Source organism: Tubulanus polymorphus, chromosome 2, assembly GCF_964204645.1.
Source record: "Tubulanus polymorphus chromosome 2, tnTubPoly1.2, whole genome shotgun sequence".
NCBI lineage: Eukaryota > Metazoa > Nemertea > Palaeonemertea > Tubulaniformes > Tubulanidae > Tubulanus > Tubulanus polymorphus.
In genome coordinates this window covers 9,456,896-9,478,627 of record NC_134026.1, presented here as the reverse complement: position 1 = coordinate 9,478,627, position 21,732 = coordinate 9,456,896, and the positions used below count along the sequence as shown (strand labels likewise).

Sequence of the window (21,732 nt, the reverse complement as noted above, 5' to 3'; positions counted from 1 at the left end):
TGTGGTCGACAGGATAACGCATTATCTAAATGAAATGAGCTAAGACATTTACCCTTTCCTAAATTAAGGTCAAATAATGTCTAATTCTGGATTTGGTTAATAGTCACGTCTTATATACTATGTCACCTCTCATGATCGCCATTACGTTATACCACCACATTCGTTATACCACCAAAATTTTGACGGTCCCGGGGCTGGCGTTATAACGAGCTTTGACTGTAGTGATATAAAGGGCCGTTCATCAAATATGAACACAAAGAAATGCAAACTTCTGAGAATTTGGTCGAAGTTAATCATCCAAATTAATGAACAGGTTCTACTTCATCTTCTTCTTTGAGTGGAAACGAAATACAAAGGTAAGTTAGAAAACAAAAGCAAGGTTAAGTAAATGCTACACTTTATTGTTCAGTAATTCTTTGATAGTATATTCATACAATTGTCGATTGATATCTTTCAGAGTCTCAACCTCTTTCCGTAGATTTTCAACAATGATTTCCGATGTCTGCAAATCACCTTTTGATTCCTAAAAAGATGCAAGTAAGAGTAAAGAATAGTTGTATTACTTCCAAACAAAAATTTTTTGAGGACCTGTAACAGCAGTGAGTTAAAACTAGATACGAAGCAGTACCAAAAGTTAGATATAGTGCGCTTTAACATCTACAACTACTACACAAGATGTACATGTACACCTTACAAATCTTCAATAATTGCTGCTTTAGTCGATCTTCACTTGCCAGGCTTAGTGTCACTAGGCCACATTCCCAGACTTGAATGGTTTATCATTCATTTGCTCAAGCACGTTTGGGTGATCTGTTTATTCTGGCTCACTAGCAGACTGGTCTAGAAAGTGGTAACTATTCTCTGCCCAATTATCTTAAGGCGTGGAGAATAAAGGGACTTCAGGAAATTTCCTTCATCTACCTAAGGTGGCTGATTAAGACCTAAGTACTGGTATTAGAAATCAAAATTTACTGACCTGACGTTTCCACTCATCTCGACATAACTTGTCAACATCCATATTATTTTTTTCTGGTACCTAAATGAACAATACATGGATCATGTAACTATCATGATTTTCAATGAAACTAACAAAACTGCCACTAATTCAATGTATGTACGTACATCCAGATCCAATTTCTCAAACATTCTAATGGTCATTCTAGCTAAAACTTTTCTCCAGGTCCCAGTTTATCATAGTGAAATTGAATGGCTGAAGTTATGGTGACTAAGCAGGTTGTCATTGGGAAGTGGCAGCAGACAGGAAATGAAAATTCAACTACGCTACAGCCTACTTGAGGGCTCATAACTTTGTTTTCGTTTGCGTTTAGTTTTATATCATTCGAATCGCGTTCTGTTCTTCATTTCCGTTTAGTTTTGGACACGTTTGGCACTTGTCTGGGACGAATACGTGTTTCAGAATCAATCGTAATCACTGGTAAGACGCGTTTCGCTGCACGCGTAAGGATGTAACAAAACTTCAAATGCCTAATGGTGTTTTGATAATGTTACTGCATGCATAAGCATGTATTCATCCAAATATTGAAAGTTGCACTCCAAGAGAAGGATGCTATTATTATTACATATGTGCGTTTGATGCACGCACGCAGAACATGTTGAATATGAACTGCGATAGTAACTAGTTTGATATGCGTTTCTATTTCACAAGTCACTTCTAGGCTGTACCGTAAACATTCATATCCAAGAGAGTGGGTACTCTTCAAATATTATCATGTTTCACATGATGAACTACCTATTCTATTAACCATATTAACAACCCCCAACTATAAGAACATATCAATAATACAATTATGAAACAACCATTGAATTTCCATTGTCTTACTATTGTCCAACTCTCATAAAAACAATTGGACCGAATCAGCTTTAGTTAGAAGGTGTTTATTGTATCTGTTTTGATTATGTAAGTTCTTAAAAGTAACCTCTATTCAATACTTACATCAGCCGATTGTAAATACATGCAAATATCAACGGATTCTTGTTCCTCCATTTCAGAATTGTGTAAATGACGTTTAAATGGCTGGATAGTATGCTGCGGTTTGATACCAGGTCTAAACAAACCAATCGGTGCTGGTGCTATTATTACATTCATGACAGAGCCTGTTAAAACAAGAAAATAGTTCTACATGTATTTGACGGTTGAAATATCTTTTTACATAATTTTCAAAAACAGTTCAAAAAGTATTGGTGATTCAAATCACTCTCCGCCCTAGTTGAATAATTCAACAAATATTTAGTTTACCCTACCTTTATGTTTCAGAGTTCTTACACACTGAAGGCTATCGATGTCCCATATTTTGACTGTACAATCATTTGACCCAGAAACTAATGTCGATCCATCAAATGAAGTTGTAAGACAGTTCACCTGCTTGCTGTGAGAATGAAAAATATGTTTCATGTATGCAACTATCAACCTGCAGCCTGGAAATACCACCCTCAGACATTTGATACTTTATCAAAATATTTCTTTCCGAGTGTCATTTCCTGGGTTTCAAATGCATTCAAAGCCATCACCTGAGCCCTTGAAATGATCTAACGACTGATTACAAATGCCACCAGACAACAATACCTTTAAACTAGAGTTTGACTACCAGGTAGCAATACCACTTAGATAATGAATATTTTGTCCAAAACAAGTGTTGTTACTATTATATGATACCTAGGGGTCCACGGACACCTTGCCCACTTGGTAAAATTCTTGACAATCTGACGATTTCATATTCAACTTGGTCCTTAGTGAACTAATATAGAAATCAATGAGCTCGCAGCAATAACAATGACAAGTGTAAATCCTATATCAAAGAAATTATATCGAAATGAATCGGTAAACGAACCTATGCCCTTGAAATATTTCCTTTTTTTCTGAATTTTGACTGTCAATCTGAAATGATAGTCCATGCAGGATGTCAAAGATTCTCAAAAGCACAAGAATCAAAGCCAATATATAATTTTTACAAGGACTTATTGCATTGGAGGTAAAAACCTGCGGCCTATATAAGCCAGCGCAACAACCAATTAACAATTACAGAGTAGCTATACACATATTTCATTTGATCCAATTCATCTATCATTTTTGTTACATATTTACCACCTGCTAAACAACATACCGCCCTACCATATCCCGCCACCCCGCCTACTGCCAGGTTTTCTTAATGTACATATCTATACAAATACATAGTAAAAATCCCCGATATACCGCATAACTCTCTATACGACAAAACCATACTGCACCGATGTGGGCGGTATATCGGGGGTTACCTGTATTTCTAAATTTTCTAGAATCAGGATTTGTCCTTGAAATATCCTTATCAATGCATTTGAATTCATCTTAGCCACAGATTACCATGGAAAAGATGGAACCAAAACATTGCGATCTAGACTTCAGTAAGACCAGGTTCATCCGTTGAAAAAGAAATATGACTGGAGTTTCCATTACAGGTTGCGAAAATGAACAAATTCATGAGAATTAAATTCAATGTTGAACTCTGCTGAAGCTAGGTTGAGATTCACAATGGTGGTTACTGACCTCTCTCCATACATATGCCAAGGGATAGACAGTGATATCAGTCTATGAAGACTTCCCCTATCTTGAGTGGACATAATAACTCACCTTGTCATATAAGTTGACCTGATAGATCTGACCATGAACCCCACCAGAAAACAGATGATGTTCGGCTGGATCCATCATAACAGATGTGATACAAGATTCAAATAAAAATGAACACAACAATTCGCCGGATGATAGATCCCATAACTGCAAAAAAAAATAATTGATTTGATGGTATCACTTTATATAAATTGCATCTAAAATTATGACATTCAATCCAGATTACTCATAAACCGAATCAAATTGTTCAAGAATCGTTTAAATGGTACATACTTTGCATGTTTGGTCAAGGGAAGATGTGGCCACTCTCGCATGTGCTCCTCCATAGCCACAGTATATATCTGTAATAGGCAGTGAGTGACTGGACCACGTGTGATGTGGATCAAGGGACTGTTTCTCCTCAGATGACAAAACACTTAAAAATACGTACAATTTTTCTGTTACAAATACAGCATAAATTGTAACACGCCTTTTTAAAACGAAAAATTTATGATTCTTAAGCTGAAAATCTTTGCTCAAAGAGATATCAAAATCTGGAATAAGTTTAATCCATTTTTAAAGTGACGCAATCATTAAGGCACGCTGATTCAAACCATTACATAGATCTAATGCATTAGGATTGCTACTGCTGTTTGATATATTTGTATATAGGTTTACTAGCTGTTGGCAGCACCCACGAGAGGATGTTGATAGAAATAATTTACTCAAGAAGTCAGTGGCCTCAGAAACCCTGCGGGGTAAATTGTGATACCGTTGCATTCACTATCAGTAGTGAGTGGTGGCTGCTTTCAAATGTGAGAGCTATTGCAAATTAAAATGAATAATCCAATAATCCAATAGACTCTGGTCTTGGAAAACCAGTGAATGATGTAAAGCAATGCATAGCAAGACAAACAATTAACTAAAATGTTTGTGGTCTTGTCTACAATTTTCTTAAGTAAAGAAAGGTTTCCTAACAGCTACGTCTTATCACAGGGTACTTACTTGACTAACTTCCACACAAGTACCAAATTATCATCACCTCCCGAGAGAAAATAGCTTCCATCATCGGTGAAGCGGACGCAGTTTATGTTTTGGTAATGATGAGACAGGACGGCTAACAAATTTCCAGATTTTATCTATAAGTGAAAAAACAGAAAACCCTCAACTTAATAGAGTACCACACTATGGAGACTGATTTCACTTAATGTCCTAGCCTCAACAACCTTGTTTACGTACACAACTTTCGTACACTTTTTTTTTGTAGAGCACAATTTCAATGGAGCACCTGTGAATCAAGGAGGGGGTCTCCCTACTCGAGGTTGCCCTTTTACGTCAAGAAAAACGATCATCAAAGATTTCTTACACATGGGGTACCCTGCTTGACTGTGCTGCTTTAAGTTGAATTTTACTTCTTTACAAGGAGAGATACATACCGTATAGGGTAATAATGCTAATACCACTTATCATTATCATTGCAGATATAAGAACTTAAAATACTACCTATTATTAGGCCTATCATCAATTTTCTCTTGCTAAGTCAATTCAAAAGACTACACGTACCTGCCAAATGTGAAGTTTTTCTGCTATGGCTGCAACACAGTAATTCCCATCTGGACTGATTGCCAATGCGTTTACTTTTCCTGGACAAACAATTCTCAATTGATGCTGTTCCTAAAATTCAAGACACAAACAATTATATCAGTCCGTTCTTTCATTTTAGGCGATATTATACAGTCGACTGGCTCAAAAATGATGATTTATCCGACTGACGAATTGAGTGCATTTTGACGTTCTGACTCATATCACCAGTCTTTGTTTATCTATGGAACCCCTGTAATCATGGGATGTATCTGATGGGCTAGGTAATTTCCATACGTTACCCATAATGAGGTGAAAATAAAATTGGTACGTAATGATAACTTCGTTACTCTCGCTAGGGTTCCAATAGGTGGGCCAATATCATTGTTAATACCTTTTCCATACTTTTCCCATACCCAAATAATAAATTTTCCATACCACTAAGTTATATATCGCCAACCTAGGAGATTTTTACTGGGGGATATTTACCAGGGGGATTTTTACCTGTTACCTCTAGAAACAGACAACGTAGGTCATTGAGGAGAAAGTTATTGATAGAATGCGTCTCTGTGTCTTAATCTAAGACAAACCACACATTTTTTTTCATATGCACTTATTCGTAGCCTATACTAAAACCAAATTACCCTTCTAAGTAAATTAGTGGCAATTATCAATACCATTCACAAAGTGTTTTCATAAAGATTGTTCTCAAATGTGTAGTGGCTATAGACAAGCTGTTATCTGGAAAATGACAACTCCTTTTGGTTATCAAAATTCTTAATGGCGACAATTGGCATAGACCTACAGCCTATAATTCAAAATTGAAGGAAATTTTTATTTTGAGGTCATTTTCTGATTTTCCATACCTTTTCCAGGGCCTGGAAAAAAAAATTCCCTTTTTCCAAAACTTTCCAAGACTTTTCAAAACCTGTGGGAACCCTAGTTAAACCACACTGACGAAAGCTGTCAACTGCTCACTGTCAACAAATGTGTTATTCTTATGAACGGATTTTTTTGAATGAAGTTCTTACAAACTTTTTGGCACCATTTTGTTGATCAATCTTTGCACTAAGGCTCTATATACTATGAATGAATGAACACGATGAGGTATATGTAATACGTACATGTATGTACTTGGTTTTGTATATACATGTAGTTGCGCGCTTCAATGCTAACCGGGACCGTGTGATGATCAACAGCGTATGGCTTGATAAATTAACAGTGCTGCACCCCTTTTATATTCATTTATGCAGTGGCAGTTTAACTGATGTTATTTCATGTATAAGCAGCATCCAGGAACTGGCAAAATAATGACGATTAAAGCAAAATGATGACTTATCTATGACAAATTAACCACCAAAAATGTTAAAAGAGATAGCAAAGCGTTTATCTTTTCTCAAAGAAAAATGACGATTAAGCCAGAATGACAAATTACATGCTGATGATTAGGCTAAAGCGAGGTCAACAGTAATGGGGTCCAGACAATGCTACTGAGGCAATTGGTGAATCAACTTGTGGCAAGCGAGGATCTATCTGATCAGGTTTGCTTTTGTAGTTTGTGGGTGATGCCCACTTCAATTTATTCAGGTGCGTTGGAAGCAAATTTTGAATGCAGCGGCCAAATACCGATTTTGGACAGGTTCTAAATATTGCCGCGGCGAATTTACTTAATTTCTTCAAAAACGTGGCATTCAAAGAAAGCTAGAGGTCCAGGGACACCATGCCGACCTGGGAAGTGGTTTCAAATGCTCAACAATCTAACAATTTCAATATTCAACGCCCCCTGGTGACCATATACAAAAACCAATGACCTTGAAACCAACCACAATCATAAAACATGTTAGCAGCTACGATTTTATAATTGATTGCGATAACAAAATATGCCTCGTTACCAATTTGATATGGGAGTTACTTTGGAGTTACTTTACTATTCAACGCCCCCTGGTGACCATATGCAAAACCCAAAGACCTTGAAACTCACCACAATCATAGACCATGTCATGAACTACAACTTAACAATCAATCATGGTAACAAAATATGCCTAGGTACCAATCTAATAAGGAAATACTAAGTTATACTACTATTCAACGCCCCCTGGTGACCATATAGAATAATTTATGTCCTTAAAACTCACCACAATTATAGACGATGTCATGAGCTACAACTTTGCAATTGATTGTGGTAACAAAATATGCATAGGTACAAATATAATACAGAAATACTAAGTTATTGTATTATTCAACACCCCCTGGTGGCCATATACAAAAACCAATGACCTTGAAACTCACCTTTCTTTCAAGCGTCTTGAAAATTTCCCTCAAAAACTTCAAAAATGTGTGAGAAGTGCTGATTTTGGCGAACAACAATGGCTGCCAGTCGGCCATCTTGATTCTGACAGGGCCAGTTTTTGGGCTGAAGATGTGTCTAGGGTAGATACATGTGTAACCCAAATATCAAGATATTACATTGAAGCGTCTTCAAAACTTCCCAAAATAACTGGATTCCGTCTACGGACGGACGACGGACGAAAAGTGAACGCAATAGCCCGCTGGGACTAAAGTCCCAAGTTGGCTAAAAAAACATCATTCAGTAAATTATCGCTACAGTTCCAATGCCAGGCACTGTTATTAACAAAATTTAAACATCTTTTCTATGAAGGAAATGAGGAAGAAAAATGTCTGAGGAAGAAAAATGGTAGGCAATAAAAAGAAATAGGACAAAGCAGTTCTAAATCCATCCATAAGCTTGGGGAAATTCTGATTTTCAGCGTTTAACAATTGAGGATCCACCAAGCAGCAACAGTGAGCTTTCAGACATCGATGCTCAATTCCATCTCATGATTTAAATGAAATACATCCATAGTTTCTCAAATTCAATTCAATGAATGACAAATAGATATTGTACCAAATATGAACTCTGACGGATCAATTTGAGTTGAGGTATGATTTGACTAATGGGGGGGGGGGGGGGGGGTTAAAAATCTAAATGAAAATTAATTAAAAATCATCTAAATTTTGTTGTCTGATTGTAACGCATGTCAACTGGCAGAATTGAGTGTGGCACAGTGCCCTCAAGAATGAGGGAAGATTTTCAAAGGTTACTAAAAAAGCGTTACATCATATTTTTACTTTTTTCTGTAAGCTCCAAACGTGAATGAGAGGTTTATTGCTTGCGGCGCCCAATATATAATCGTTTCCTAATAGCGCCAGAGATCGCTGTCCAGTCGTCGATCCTTTATACGCTGCTAAATTAGTTCCGTTACTAGCGTCCCAAACGCCGACATTCCACAGCTGTCCAGTAGACTCTGTTGTAAATATAACCTATATAGAAATATAAAAATGTCTTTGTTACTATCAATCACCTATCGTCTCCTAGATGACCAGGGGTCTTCCTAATTACCAAGATGACACAATTTACCGAGATGACATGAAGTATAACATTTTTGTTAATTTCTTAACTGTTTTAACACTTGAAATCATGTTATATCAGTAATAAATACCTTCTTGAGTCATATTTTACATATTTCGTAGAAAAAATATTGACTTCAAATAATTTTACAAACTTTTATTGAAAAAATAAGTTGTGTTGAAGATACAATTCAAGTATTTGCGTTTCCTATTGTTAATTGCAATATTATTCAATTAACCCTATAGGCTACATAACTTGACAGATTGGGGGCCACAATTTGCTCTGCGATGTACCTTACGGTCCTAAATCGTGACATGTATCTTCAAATACGTCATCTCGGTTAGCAATAAAATTTCATTGAATTTGATTGATGGATGATCTCGTCTCAGTAAAGTTAAAAGTTATTTTTCTCCAAAAAAAATCAACAAAATATGTAAAAACGATTCCAGCAGGTATCTATTACTGATATAATATGATTTTAAGTGTTAAAATTGATAGGGAATAAATAAATACGTTATATTTCATGTCATCTCGGTTCATCTCGGTAAATAGCGTCATCTCGGTAATAAGGAGGACCGATGACCAGGACAATTCAATTTCCTCTTTTGAAACCTGTGGGGCTACCCATGGCAAGAAAGGGAGTCATCACATGCTGGAGGGTCCTAAATCAATGCTCCACCCAAGTGTGATTGCCCTAGAAAACATGTTTTCATTTTACTAGTAGGAAGGTGTATGCTAAGTGAGTAGTTAGCATTGTATGCTATCGATAGGATTGTTTTCTTTATCGATGGTCCTCGTGCTCGCTGACGAGAATCCTCTGCAACAACAACAAATTCTTTACAAACAAACAGGAGATAGTACTTGTCAGTATACCAAATGTTGTAGGCCTGGGCTCTGCTCTGTTCAACAACGACGATGGTTTAACTTTAAGTTCAAGTTAGTAGATCACTCTTGGGGGGGGGGCAGTTGGCCAAAGGTTGGTTAAAGATAACCAGCGGTAATACTATAGTAACATTTAATTGTCACTATGTTAACATCTATCCACTGGTCACCTCAAACCAACTCAATTTTTCAGCAACTGCCCCCTGAAGTTCACTGAGAACCTTAGTGTCAGTGGTATATCGCCTAACGCGACCCCTGACACTAAGTCGCGGAAGCCATATACGCGGTGATTTTAAATTCTTTTTAATTCAACTCTTATTATATCATCACTACTCAGCTCTCATTCAACCGATTAAAAAAAATAAACCATCATTGCAAACCTCTGATCTTTCTTGTTCTTACTGTTGTGTTTATTTAGACATTTTGTCATCGTATTTTGTTTATGAAACGATTTTTCATGACTTGTCAAATATCCACGAGTCGCGCAGAGTGGTATCTATTGTTGTGTTGCTTAAGATATTGATTTTTTCATGCGGGCGAGTCTGGCGAGGAACCATTTTTTAGTAAAACAAAAGCGGTACTAAAATATTTCTAGAGGCAATTTCCATCCACTTGAACTTCAAATATATTCTTTGGAATGTAAACAATGAAAAGATAACGACATAAGGTCAGTGTAAAATTTCAAATTGAAATCGGATGAGTAGTTGCCGAGTACTGAGTGGTTAAAGTGCTGACTGAGTGCCAGTTGGCAATTTCGACGTAAAATAACGACTACGTGACTGGGTGGGTGGTTCACGCGAGCTCTTTAGTATAGGCAGTATACGGAGCTCCGCGAACCGGCCATTCTCAGGACTGGGTGAACCCTGAAAGAAAGGTGCGGTACAGACAGACACTGACTGAGACAGTGGTGTTTTAACTCGATTCAAGGTTTTTTTTATAGAAACGCAAAATTAATTTACTGGAAATGAATTTGTTGCATACCTCTGTTAATGCTGTTGACGATGCCATTTGATATTAAGTGAAATAAGGCGTAAATTTCAGTGAAAAAGTAGAAATGTTGACTACATGCTTTAACCACGCGCAACGACCTTGAGTTGAAGTGAATCATACTAATTACCAAATAAAAACATCAGTAATGACCAATCTGACCTTTTCGCTCATATGTGCTTGTAGTTATACAGAGCCAAGGTCCCCAAGTATCAACAACTTAAAACGTATTTTGCGAAGATATCAAATTTATTTTTGGTAAGACGTATGAGGCTCGACCGCTCAGAGATCACTTAAAGGAAATTCTCATGTCCTTCCTATCCACCCATGGCGGTGGTTGTCATCAACCACATTTCGAGCAACTGACCCAGACCAGATTATTATCCCCAAAATTAAAGACCAAAAAAATAACTGGACAGAGAGAGGATTCAACATATGTGGACTCTTTATTCACTATTACATCATAATCAATTTTCAATCATTACAAGCTTCATGTCAGTTTGCTGAATAGAATTTGTGCCCCTTTAAAATTGAGTTTCTTGAGTGATTTTTTCTCTGGTAATATTTCATTTTGTACGGCTGTAGTCACATGCTTATCTGCTAATTCCAATAAACTGAAACACAATCAGAGACATGGAAATGTATAAGAAAATCATTTTTACCGACAAGTCACATTTTAAACGACATTGATAGAAGTGGGTGGGCTACCGTATCTGAATTGAAATCCATAGTTGTAATGAGTCAAACTGACCTTAGACCCTGTTAGCACTAAAAGGTTTAAATCTTAAATCATTGATTCATTTAAGGCCATATAAAATAAATTACTTGATTCTCATCAACGCCCGCTCCGAATTGAGCGGCCACCTGGAGTTTTACTTATATATTTCAAAACTAAGATATAAAACTAGCGCTTCAGATAAGAAATCACACTAACAACATTTTATATACACAAAATTCATCTTCCTGCTGCCAAACATGTGAACTCTTGAAACATAACAGTCTAAACAATCACTATAGTCATACAGATACGTAGTAATTTATTTTATATGGCCTTATCTCAATAGGAATCCTTTCTTGTGTAGTGTAACAGGGCCCTATCACAAAGCTGTAACCCCGCATTATATTGATAATTGATAAGATATTACGGTGTCAATTGCAAATCATTCGTTTTTGCTTTCTTAAAACATGCATTCCCAAAAGGTTTTTCATTGTTACAAAAACAAAGAAAGTATATGTACAATAACATAGTCTGAATATCAGCTGATATTGGTTTTATGAAACAAGTTCGGTACCCGTACTAACGAAGACTACAAAGAATAATATGATGGCGTCGTTCCAGTGAATGAAAATTACACTGAAAGTTTTTGTCAACTTACTTGACAAGTACAAAACAACCTCTGTTACACACAATCCATGATTTCATAGCACCAGCGGGAAGATTATCAACTAGTATTCGTGAAAAGAGTACTGCAAAAAAGAGAACAAAATGACTGAATTATCAGTTCTGTGGTGGACAGTCAAAATTAGTCCAAAAAATCTGACTTAAAAGTATCAAACTTAATTTACATCAGTAATGGTTTCAAAAGATCTGCAGTTTAAACCTTATTTACAGTAGACTCCTTGTGCCTCCGATCTCGATGAACAAGCAAATGTTCTGAGGTACACAAAATTTGGGACAGGGATGGATCATTATCATTATCAGGATAATTGGAGTAAAAGAATTTGTGATAGGCCTATATTGTCCAGGGCATCTGATAATATGAAGCAATTGACTTCGGGGTACACAGAGTCTACTCTATAGAAAAGGTTATAAAGGAATTTGAATGCGTGATTGCAGCGCCTGGATTAAACCAGATTCATGAGTACAAAAATGCTGGTGATATCAGAAATAATTACCCTCATTTTTAGCCTCTTTCCTGGATTTATCGTGAGCGATGATCCTCTTCAGTGTAATATGACCAGCAGGATGTTCGATGATATGGTGACTTTCTGTACCTTTCGTTTCGAATGGTTCAGCTACGCACTGCACTAATGCTTTCATAGTTTCAGTCATATCACCTAAAAGATGGAACCAATGTACATACAATTTCATGGGCTTGACAAAAACCTTCAGCTGACCAGAAAAAATATTCGTTATAACCAACAATAGATCTAATATGTTACGAGAATAATCAAATCATTTCCTTTGGGTCAAAATTGTTTAAAATATGCACTAATGAATCCAGGAAGAAAGACACTCTAAATATTTGGATGGATATATGAAAGCTGTGGGTACTGGTGTTTGAATGGGTAGTGTAGTGTGATCTGTGTGCATTTGTGGCCAGCACACAGATCACATTGTTCAATGGGGTTTGGTCCAGGACTCGCGAGATTTTCAACAACACGGAAGTAACGTGTAATAAATGATGACTTGAATTGCATGACTAAACATTCGGCACTGACTAAAAATTAGTAATAATATTTTAGAAATGCCCAGAATTTTAACTTAGGTTCTATCTCATTTTTATTTTACAATTGCAGTTGGTATAATTTTTCTTTAAACGGCCGTTAAGGCTTCATGTTTCGTCTGCAATTCACTGCAAATAGTTACGCAACTACGCACATTTCATTGTTTTTGGCAGCTGTACACTCAATCGGCACCGTTCGTGACTAGCTTCACTGCGGAATTATCATTAATTAACATCGCCATATCACATCATCAACTTATATTGTGCCCTAAAACCCTAACAGCCGAAATAATTGAAATGTACACACGATTTCTATCATTGAAAATTGAGAGAGTGGCCATGTTTGTGTTTGCTGCTTCGCGTAAATCCCGCGCGGTGGCGCAACCGCGCGGAGTGGCGCCGATACGTCTAGTTGCAACAAGTTCAGCCGATCAAAAAATCTGGGACCAGTTACTCAAAGGTTGGTTAAAGATAACCTGTGGATAAATACTTTAGCCACAATGGGCTTTTAATTGCACCATGTCAACTATCCACTGGTTAGCTGTAACCAATATTTGAGCAACTGGCTCCAGATCATTATTACGCTTAGGCCAAATAAAAAAAATTTGTTGTTTATCGTCCCCGCCCGACCCTACGAAAAATACCTGACCCAATTTTTTTTTTTTATTGTGTTCTATTTTGGTTCCAATCGAAAATATTTGCCATAGCTACCGTTTCATGTCGGTTGTAGGACAGTATAGCAGCAAAGAAAACGATTTATCGATCGATGAAGTGCGTTCACTGAATAACAAATTGAAGTCAATATTCGGTTATGGAGCGCACACAGCGTGGATTTCCGGTTGTGGAGCGTATTTAGATTGATTTTAAAATCTAAGTTAATAAAGTTCTATGAATTGAATTGTATTTGTATAGCTAGTGGCGCCACACTTCCAGTCGCATGCCGTGATCTAAAATATAAAATAAAAAAAAAACCTCCCGCCCTACCCAAGCTTTTTGAAAAAAAAAGGACGATAAACAACTAATTTTTTTTATTTGGCCTAATACTGGTAAATCTTATTTCAGTTATTATGTATGAGGTAACCGCTGCCTCATTACCTATCAGCTTAAGTCTAATGAGGAACCCTTACAGGGTTTGACAATAATTTCACTGTATCTAATAGTGGCCCTTTTAAAACTAACTCACCAGTAGCATGCGTTAAGATGGACATCAACAAAAGAATACTTGAATTATTCATCACAATATTTTTCACGTTGTCAGCTACGAATTGTATCAAAGCTGGCGACACTGCAGCTAGAAGTTCACTTTTTCTGGCGGTTGGATCCTTTTTGCTGAGAATAAATTCGAACATAAAATGTATTCAAATAAATGCCAAGAAATCAATAACAGATCACAGGAATTGATTGATATGCATACCTAGTTTCATTATTATCCCCTTTTGCCAGACACTTGATTATATCTGGGTGAAAATGCAAGGGATCTCTTGAGTTTAGCAGGTAACACAGAACTTTTCGTCCGTATTGATCAAATGCAACTTCCGACACAGCCTTCAACATTTCCTGGAAATCATAAGATTGATAAACCCCATGATCCACAGAAAGACTACATAAGATAAGCACACTTGTGTTTCCAGTATCAGCACCTAAGCCTTTTAAATAACATTTATTCAATCATTTTGAACACCATCATTTTCATCAAAACATTCATTCACCGGATGGAGCGAGCGGCAGTACTTTAGTGTCCTTCCTGCCAGAATGAATTGGGTACTTAGAAAAATAAATTATTCCCGAGCACTAGTACAGTCAACTCCCAGTGATCTGCCACTATTGGGACCTCCGCAATTCTGGCCGATAATCGAGGGTGGCAGATAAGTGAATGTAAGAAATTTTAATTTTCTTGAAGAAATCGGAACTCATAAAGTATTCATTTCATAAAGCTGTTTTCTAACTGTTTTGTTGAGCTTTGCCTTTCATAAAAAGTAGTGAGAAGTTTGTTCTATCATCTAAAATATTCATCAGTTGTTCTCTGACGAGAGATTTATACTGGTAGTCCCAGCAGTCTAACATAGATGTTCACATGGGGGCGAGTTAGAGGACAACATCTGGATGTTATTTACAAACAGCACTATCAGTGAAATAAACGTAGACCAACTGTTGCCAATAAGTAAATCTGTTATCAATAAGTTAAATATTTTTGATGGGGGGATAATCAAACGAAACTATCATCATAAAGTTTGTTCAGATCATGTGGCGGATGGTGGATATAAAATTTGGCGAGAAATGGAATCTGAAAGCATTAACTAATACAGGACTAAGCTTCTACTTGGCAGTAGCTGGGAGTGAAGGATAAATGGAGGTTGGATAACCGGGAGTTGACTGTAGTACCCTGGATGTGACTCCCCCATGGAATATATTAATATACAGTTACTGTCTTCTTCTTCTTCTGATTTTCTTTCACATTCAGTAAATGGTGCTTGCATTAACCTTCATATATCATTTCAAAAATATTTCTCTGAAATGTAGGTATACGACGGCAATGAATTCGAACTTACGTCAAGAATGGCTTTCTTAATAAGAACGGTGTCATCGACAACGTCAAAAATAGCCAGCAATAACAGATGGCCGTATTCCTCTTTACAAATTTTAACTACGTGTGTTTTCAACGACTTGATGATCAGCTTTCGGTCTTTCTTCGTGCCGTACCACAAGCAAGTCATTGCTACCATAGCACCATCTCGAGTGTGTAACATATGGACAAGACTTTCACGTAATGCTTCGATCATAGTCTAGAAGTGACAAGTAGTAAATATCTAAGTAAGGGCAATACAAGGTTGGATCTAGCAATATTTAGCGTGTATACAAACATGGAATTTTTCTTATCATTTTGGGGTAAATTTCTCATTTGGAAATACAGGTTCTCCTGCGCTTTGGGTAGAAGCAGTGATAGATTTGAATCCAGCTGAATATATTTTACATAGAGAATTGGAGTATACCAAAAACTCATTGGCAAACATCAACTTTACAGAGATGCTAGGACCAAAGTACCAAAATTCCGGAATTTAGAACGGGAGTCTTTTTGTGTTTTTGCATCGCCGGAAATGCGTTCTAGAGCGATCTGGGTATCTGAAAATACGACGGCATGCATTCGTTGTGCTTCACATCCCTCGCTGCTTATGCCGCGCGCTATCCGGGTGGCGAAGAATATCTTTTTTCCCGCAACTACCGTATTTGACCTGGTCTTTACAAACGATGCAGTACGCCACGCCAGCTAAGTCTAACTTACGAATGTAGTTTGATAAGTAGTCCCCATTACTGACCTTACACTCTAGCCAGTGCCAGTTAAATTTATATTTTATACCGCTGTCAATTGCCCTTATATTGGCCGACTCCCGACTGACAATCTTTCCGTGCGTGCTCATTTTGCAGACCGTCCCGCTTGACAGCTGCAGGCAAAAAGAAAGTTACAAAGCTGCGTGCCTCAGGACATAGCACGCACGTGGTAATAATTAAGATGATATTTATTAGATATCATCATTACCACGTGCATCTTCACATTGTTGGCCATCAGCAGGACGATGTACAACGGCGCGTAAAGATAATTGACTTTTAATTGGAAATGGCGCCACAACAGTGGCGCTCCGCCTACGCACGCACAGATACCACAACAAGCACACATATATACATTGTAGCAGAACGTCCCCGGAAACAGAGACCAAGATAAAATAACACAGAAGCGACGATGAGTACAAGCAAACGAACGCTTTTACCGTGCGTGCCATTACTGGTCGCCGCGAGGAATTCTCACCCAATTTCCGGAATTGACATCGGCGATCCTAAATTTCCGGAAATTTCCGGAAAACTAGCATCTCTGACTTTAGTTCACATCAGCAGATGATCTTTTCATTTATGTGGTATGTTTATCGATCAAAAGTCCCCTAAAATAACCCCACAATTGCAGAGGTTACTTGGATTTTAGAAAAGGGTCCCAGTTCAACCCTGGTTATTGATCTACTAAACTTACCGTTCTCTGTTTCGGATAGCAATACGTGAAGAATTCTAGAAACACGCGGTGTACTAGCGTTTGGCTGACTATATTTCTGCAAACAAAATCATATGTGGTGTTTTGTCAATAAAATCTTACAAATGAAAGACATTGAAAGCAGAAAATTATTGAATACGGTCACAAATCAGGGTAACTTCAATTAAATTTTTACATTTTGCATAGGGTACCAACATCAGATTGACCTCAGTAACTTTGCAGTAATCAATATAAATGTACAATGAACTGTAGGATGAGTAGTCACATGACATGTAAGGCATTCATAAAGTTTATATGTAATGATCATATGGCACGGTATCTGTTTCAATATGCAGGATTAACTTACTTATCAATGCATGGTTCCAGAGTTGCTTTCATATTACCAAGTATGGAATCTTTCTTGAGTGGTTCAGCATCCATAAGTTTTTCTAATGTGCGGACCTCAGATGTCTAAGAAACAAAAACATTGTTCTACCGTTATCCAAATACGATCGATGGATATTGATTGCAACTCAATCAAACATATATCTTGTAAATCTGAGGGAACTAAAACAAGCTGTTTATGCTGTACCTTAAAAAGCGCGAAACTGGGTCCATAAAATTCTTCAACCATTGATGATCTCTGCTGTGCATTTGCGTATTGGTTATAACAGAATTCAATGATATCCGATGCTTCCTAAAATGAAATATTAAGCAATACTATAGACTACATTAACCACCTCGCTGCTGATTCAAGCGTGTAAATTGCTTGTCCAAGAACGTATTTTCTTTTCATAGAACTTCAAATCCTATTTTACAGTGAGGGCATGTGGTTGAAGTGCTCAACTGCTGAATGACTCATTTTGAACCCTGCAGCATACGTAGTACCTTGTGTGCCTGGGCAAAACAGTTTATCGACTCATCTACCAAAGGTGGAACTGAGTAACTCACTAGATGGACGAGTCCATAATGCCCCTATATACGGTAGCTCAGCATCTCTTCATAGATAACAGTGGGGTAATTGAGTGCATTTGAAATACAGTATATCAAACAGGATTCAAGTGCTATAAAGGCCTACAGTTACTCTGAGTAATCATTTCAACTTACAGTTATTTAATTATTCAATTGTAAATCCGCACTAAATCCTAAGTTATCAACTGAGTCTTTAATCATCCTAGTACTACATGTATATGTATTGTTTCCTACTTACAGAATGGCGAATCAACTTTCTAATATTTCCATGGAATGCTTTGAATACATGGTTCTTCTGTTCCTTATTTCTGAAATAGTAGACGATAATTTTTGATCTATTGCATGACAAGCCGAAACACATACATATAATTGGATATGAAATCTGTATGGATGATCAGACACACACACACACATGAAAATGGATATGATATCTGTATTGGTATTCATCTTACCCGTATTTCATGATTTTGCGCACACAAAATTTGGCGTATTTACTTTTTACCATCTCCAGAAAATGATCTACATAAAAAAATTGATGGACAATACATTTAAACGAGCAAAAACCTTTCATTCCTCTAGGCAATGCTTTCACACACCAGTGCACCTCGACTGGGCACGCAGACTCTTCCAAAGTAAAAATCCATGCCTGATTACAGAGGGTTTCGTGGCATGACAGTCTAGCAATGCTATCAGGTTCAACTCCCAGCCAGGGAGGATGCTGTTTTTAGTGCATTTTCAGCATGATGTCTATCGATAGAGGCCTACAATTAATGTGCAATGACAGCCAGCTAATAACAGCAAGCTACACAATTGATTATTACCATTTATGAAGAGAACTCAGTCGAAGGAAAACTTACAAAACTGGCTGTATCTCAAGATAGATGGACCATAGCAGTTGACCAATTATAGGTGCAAGTGAATATCTGTATAAATACCTTTGATTTCTTCGAATACCAGTGCCTTATGTTCAGTTGTACCATATTTGAAAAGATCCTGAATGACCCTTGTTGTATCGTGAGCAAATATGATCTGAAAACAATATTCATTCGTATTGAAACCACAGTCAAACCTGCTCAATCCAGGAAGAAAGACACTCAATATTTGGATGGATATATGAAAGCTGTGGGTACTGGAGTGTGTAATGGGTAGTGTAGTGTGATCTGTGTGCATTTGTGGCCAGATCACACAGATCACATTGTTCATTGGGGTTTGGTCCAGGACCCGCGAGATTTTCAACAACACGGAAGTAACGTGTAATAAATGATGACTTGAATTGCATGACTACCTACCACCCCTCATTATTGTTGGAAAACTAAACGTTCCGCACTGACTAAAAATTAGTAATAACATTTTAGAAATGGCCAGAATTTTACCTTAGGTTCTATCTCATTTTTATTTTACAATTGCGATTGGTATAATTTTTTTTTAAACGGCCATTAAGGCTTCATGTTTCGTCTCCAATTCAATGCAAATAGTAACGCAACTACGCACATTTCAGTGTTTTTGGCAGCTGTACACTCAATCGGCACCGTTCATGACTAGCTTCACTGCGGAATTATCATTAATTAACATCGCCATATCACATCATCAACTTATATTGTGCCTTAAAACCCTAACAGCCGAAATAATTGAAATGCACACACGATTTCTATCATTGAAAATTGAGAGAGTGGCCATGTTTGTGTTCTGCTGCTTCGCGTAAATCCCGCGCGGTGGCACAACCACGCGGAGTGGGGGCCGATACGTCCAGATCACCTCAATCTGGATTCCTATACGAACCAGGCATCATATATGGTCAACCTCCACATTGATACGTGAAAAACCCTGGTATGTTGCACCATACTTTACATTCATGAAAAATTGGATATAACTAGTAGATCAGAATTTGAACAAATAAATCCAAATACATACCTCCTTTATCTTTCCTTTGCATAAGTTATAGAGTTCGGTACAAAGTTTTTCTTGTTGGGCTTTCGATATATCATGTCTGAAATAAAGGCGAAAAATGAACGTCAGCCAATGTTGCGTAAATTACCTGCAATGGGTGAATGGGGTTCTATCCAACGCCTATGAACGAAGACAAAATATCACTGGATAACAATTTTGTCTGAGGCAAAATATGACTGGATTTTCACTGGAGGTTGCATAACACTTACTTTCGAATCTGTTCCCAGATTTTCTTGATACGTTTCGACAGGTCGTAATTATCTTGTTCGGATTTCTTACGAATTTCCCTTCGGTCCTTTTTCTTCATTTCAACCAGTTTTGGTTTTTTCGCTAAAATATAGCAACAAAGAATGATGAATCATTCAAATACAGAGATTTCCAAATTTATTTCCATTACCGATCGATCATGACGAGAAAAATGACGTATTCATCCCCAGTGAGAGATAATATGCCCACTATCTAAACAATCAGGTTCATTTAGACCATCTGGTGCAATGAGGTTTATCTCCACAATAGAGATGACATACATATATGAAGTAGACCATTGAAAATTACATTCCTAAAAATTCATAACGCCCGGCTGATCTTGACTGTGAATATCCACATCCATAGAATATCAGGTTCTGGGGCCATGTCCCAAAGGAGTAGAATCTAGAGAGCATTTTTCCATTGATTTTCATACTATAGGCCTACCTTCTGTTCCTTCTTCATTTTCATTCTTTCTCTTGACGGCCTTTTTAGTTGCAAAACTTTTCACCTTCTTTGAAGCGTCTTTCAGATTTTGCAATGGTTTCTTCTTTTTCTTTTCCTTCAGTTTCACATCTTCAGTAGTGCTTTCACCATCCGGATCTTGGCGTACGGCATCTTTTTTCGTCTTCACCGGAGATTCCCGATCGTTTTCTAATTTCAACTTTTTCCTTTTGGCTTTGATTTCTTTTCTCTCATCGCTGTCATTCTTCAATCTTTTTATTTCCTTTTTTTTTGTTGATGCACCTTCCGGAGTCAATCGCACGCTAGCGTTCTTTTTTACCTTTTTCGGACTCGAATTCATAGTTTACTGAAAAAGAATTGAGTTGTTGGTAGAAAAAGGTGATGAACAATCAACCAAACATACCCATACCCAAGTTCCAATGGCACAAGGGTTAAAAGTTTCCAACCCAAAAGTCTAAAAACCTAGACTACTTCCAGAACTTGACGAATAAAATAGGTTATGGAAATGTAGCTAAAAATCCGCAGTAAATATCCCCTGGGTAGAAATCCCCAAATTTTCCAAGTAGGTAAAATCCCCAATTGGTGATTTTTCTAGAACATTTCAAAGCAATATTTTTCTTCAATCTTATTCATAAGAAATAGGACTGCAATATATTTGAACGGTGCGATGAAATCTTTCATTGCAATAAATTCTTAAGTAAATTCTTAGAATTAATGAACTTTTTATCAATATTAGTATATGTAAATGCTGTACAAAACAAGAATTTAAATGGTTAATTTCAGTACATAGGCCTACTTATTAGTGCGATATTTTGTTGTTAAAACTAAAATCACGCTCAATACCACGCCCATCATTTTATAGCATACCCTAGAGTTCAAACTTTAAAAGAACCTGAATCTACGTAACAGGTGTTCACAAGCATACCTAAAGTCAAAATAAATTGTAAAAGGGTTTTCTTGAAAAAACAAAACCACAACACAGCGCAGCATGGAGCTCCACACTTGTAATCAAATCAATTAAATTATATTGAAAATAAAGCACGCCTGTCGTGGTCGGGTCTGTCAGGTAGTGGTTTTCGCGTTCATCTTATTTTTAAGGGCCTACGCGATAATGATGATTTATCATGAACACGTTTGTGATGATTTTATTGCACGTGGTCTTTGTATTTTAATCGAGCAA

General features: G+C 37.1%; 2 protein-coding genes across 2 annotated transcripts; both read right to left on the bottom strand.

Moving 5' to 3' along the window:
* Positions 1-391: 391 nt before the first annotated feature.
* LOC141898891 (WD repeat-containing protein 18-like) lies at positions 392-10,565 on the bottom strand. Its single transcript, XM_074785035.1, has 11 exons — positions 10,455-10,565; positions 8,312-8,503; positions 5,165-5,275; positions 4,607-4,740; positions 3,896-4,037; positions 3,626-3,769; positions 2,850-2,896; positions 2,263-2,387; positions 1,955-2,115; positions 977-1,036; positions 392-523 (listed from the first exon to the last, which is right to left on the bottom strand). The coding sequence occupies exons 1-11, from the start codon at positions 10,479-10,481 to the stop codon at positions 392-394; spliced, it is 1,275 nt and encodes a 424-aa protein (XP_074641136.1). The 5' UTR covers positions 10,482-10,565.
* A 325-nt stretch (positions 10,566-10,890) lies between these two features.
* On the bottom strand, positions 10,891-21,606 carry LOC141898773 (pumilio homolog 3-like). Its single transcript, XM_074784865.1, has 16 exons — positions 21,478-21,606; positions 20,535-20,898; positions 20,051-20,171; positions 19,806-19,881; positions 18,830-18,923; positions 18,347-18,413; positions 18,133-18,202; positions 17,515-17,619; positions 17,290-17,393; positions 16,926-17,001; positions 15,457-15,690; positions 14,322-14,464; positions 14,091-14,236; positions 12,357-12,518; positions 11,837-11,927; positions 10,891-11,074 (listed from the first exon to the last, which is right to left on the bottom strand). Exons 2-16 carry the CDS (start codon positions 20,890-20,892, stop codon positions 10,951-10,953), a joined length of 1,971 nt encoding a protein of 656 aa, XP_074640966.1. The 5' UTR covers positions 20,893-20,898; positions 21,478-21,606; the 3' UTR covers positions 10,891-10,950.
* Positions 21,607-21,732: the final 126 nt, after the last annotated feature.

Excerpts from the sequence above, each read along its gene's own strand:
- LOC141898891 (XM_074785035.1), bottom strand. The coding sequence starts at position 10,481 with ATGGCATCGTCAACAGCATTAACAGAG. Across the intron at positions 2,116-2,262 it reads AAGAACTCTGAAACATAAAG|GCTCTGTCATGAATGTAATA; the intron begins GTAGGGTAAACT and ends TTGTTTTAACAG. Across the intron at positions 524-976 it reads GAGATGAGTGGAAACGTCAG|GAATCAAAAGGTGATTTGCA; the intron begins GTCAGTAAATTT and ends GCATCTTTTTAG.
- LOC141898773 (XM_074784865.1), bottom strand. The coding sequence starts at position 20,892 with ATGAATTCGAGTCCGAAAAAGGTAAAAAAGAACGCTAGCGTGCGATTG. Across the intron at positions 20,172-20,534 it reads AAATGAAGAAGGAACAGAAG|CGAAAAAACCAAAACTGGTT; the intron begins GTAGGCCTATAG and ends GCTATATTTTAG. Across the intron at positions 14,237-14,321 it reads GGGGATAATAATGAAACTAG|CAAAAAGGATCCAACCGCCA; the intron begins GTATGCATATCA and ends ATTTATTCTCAG.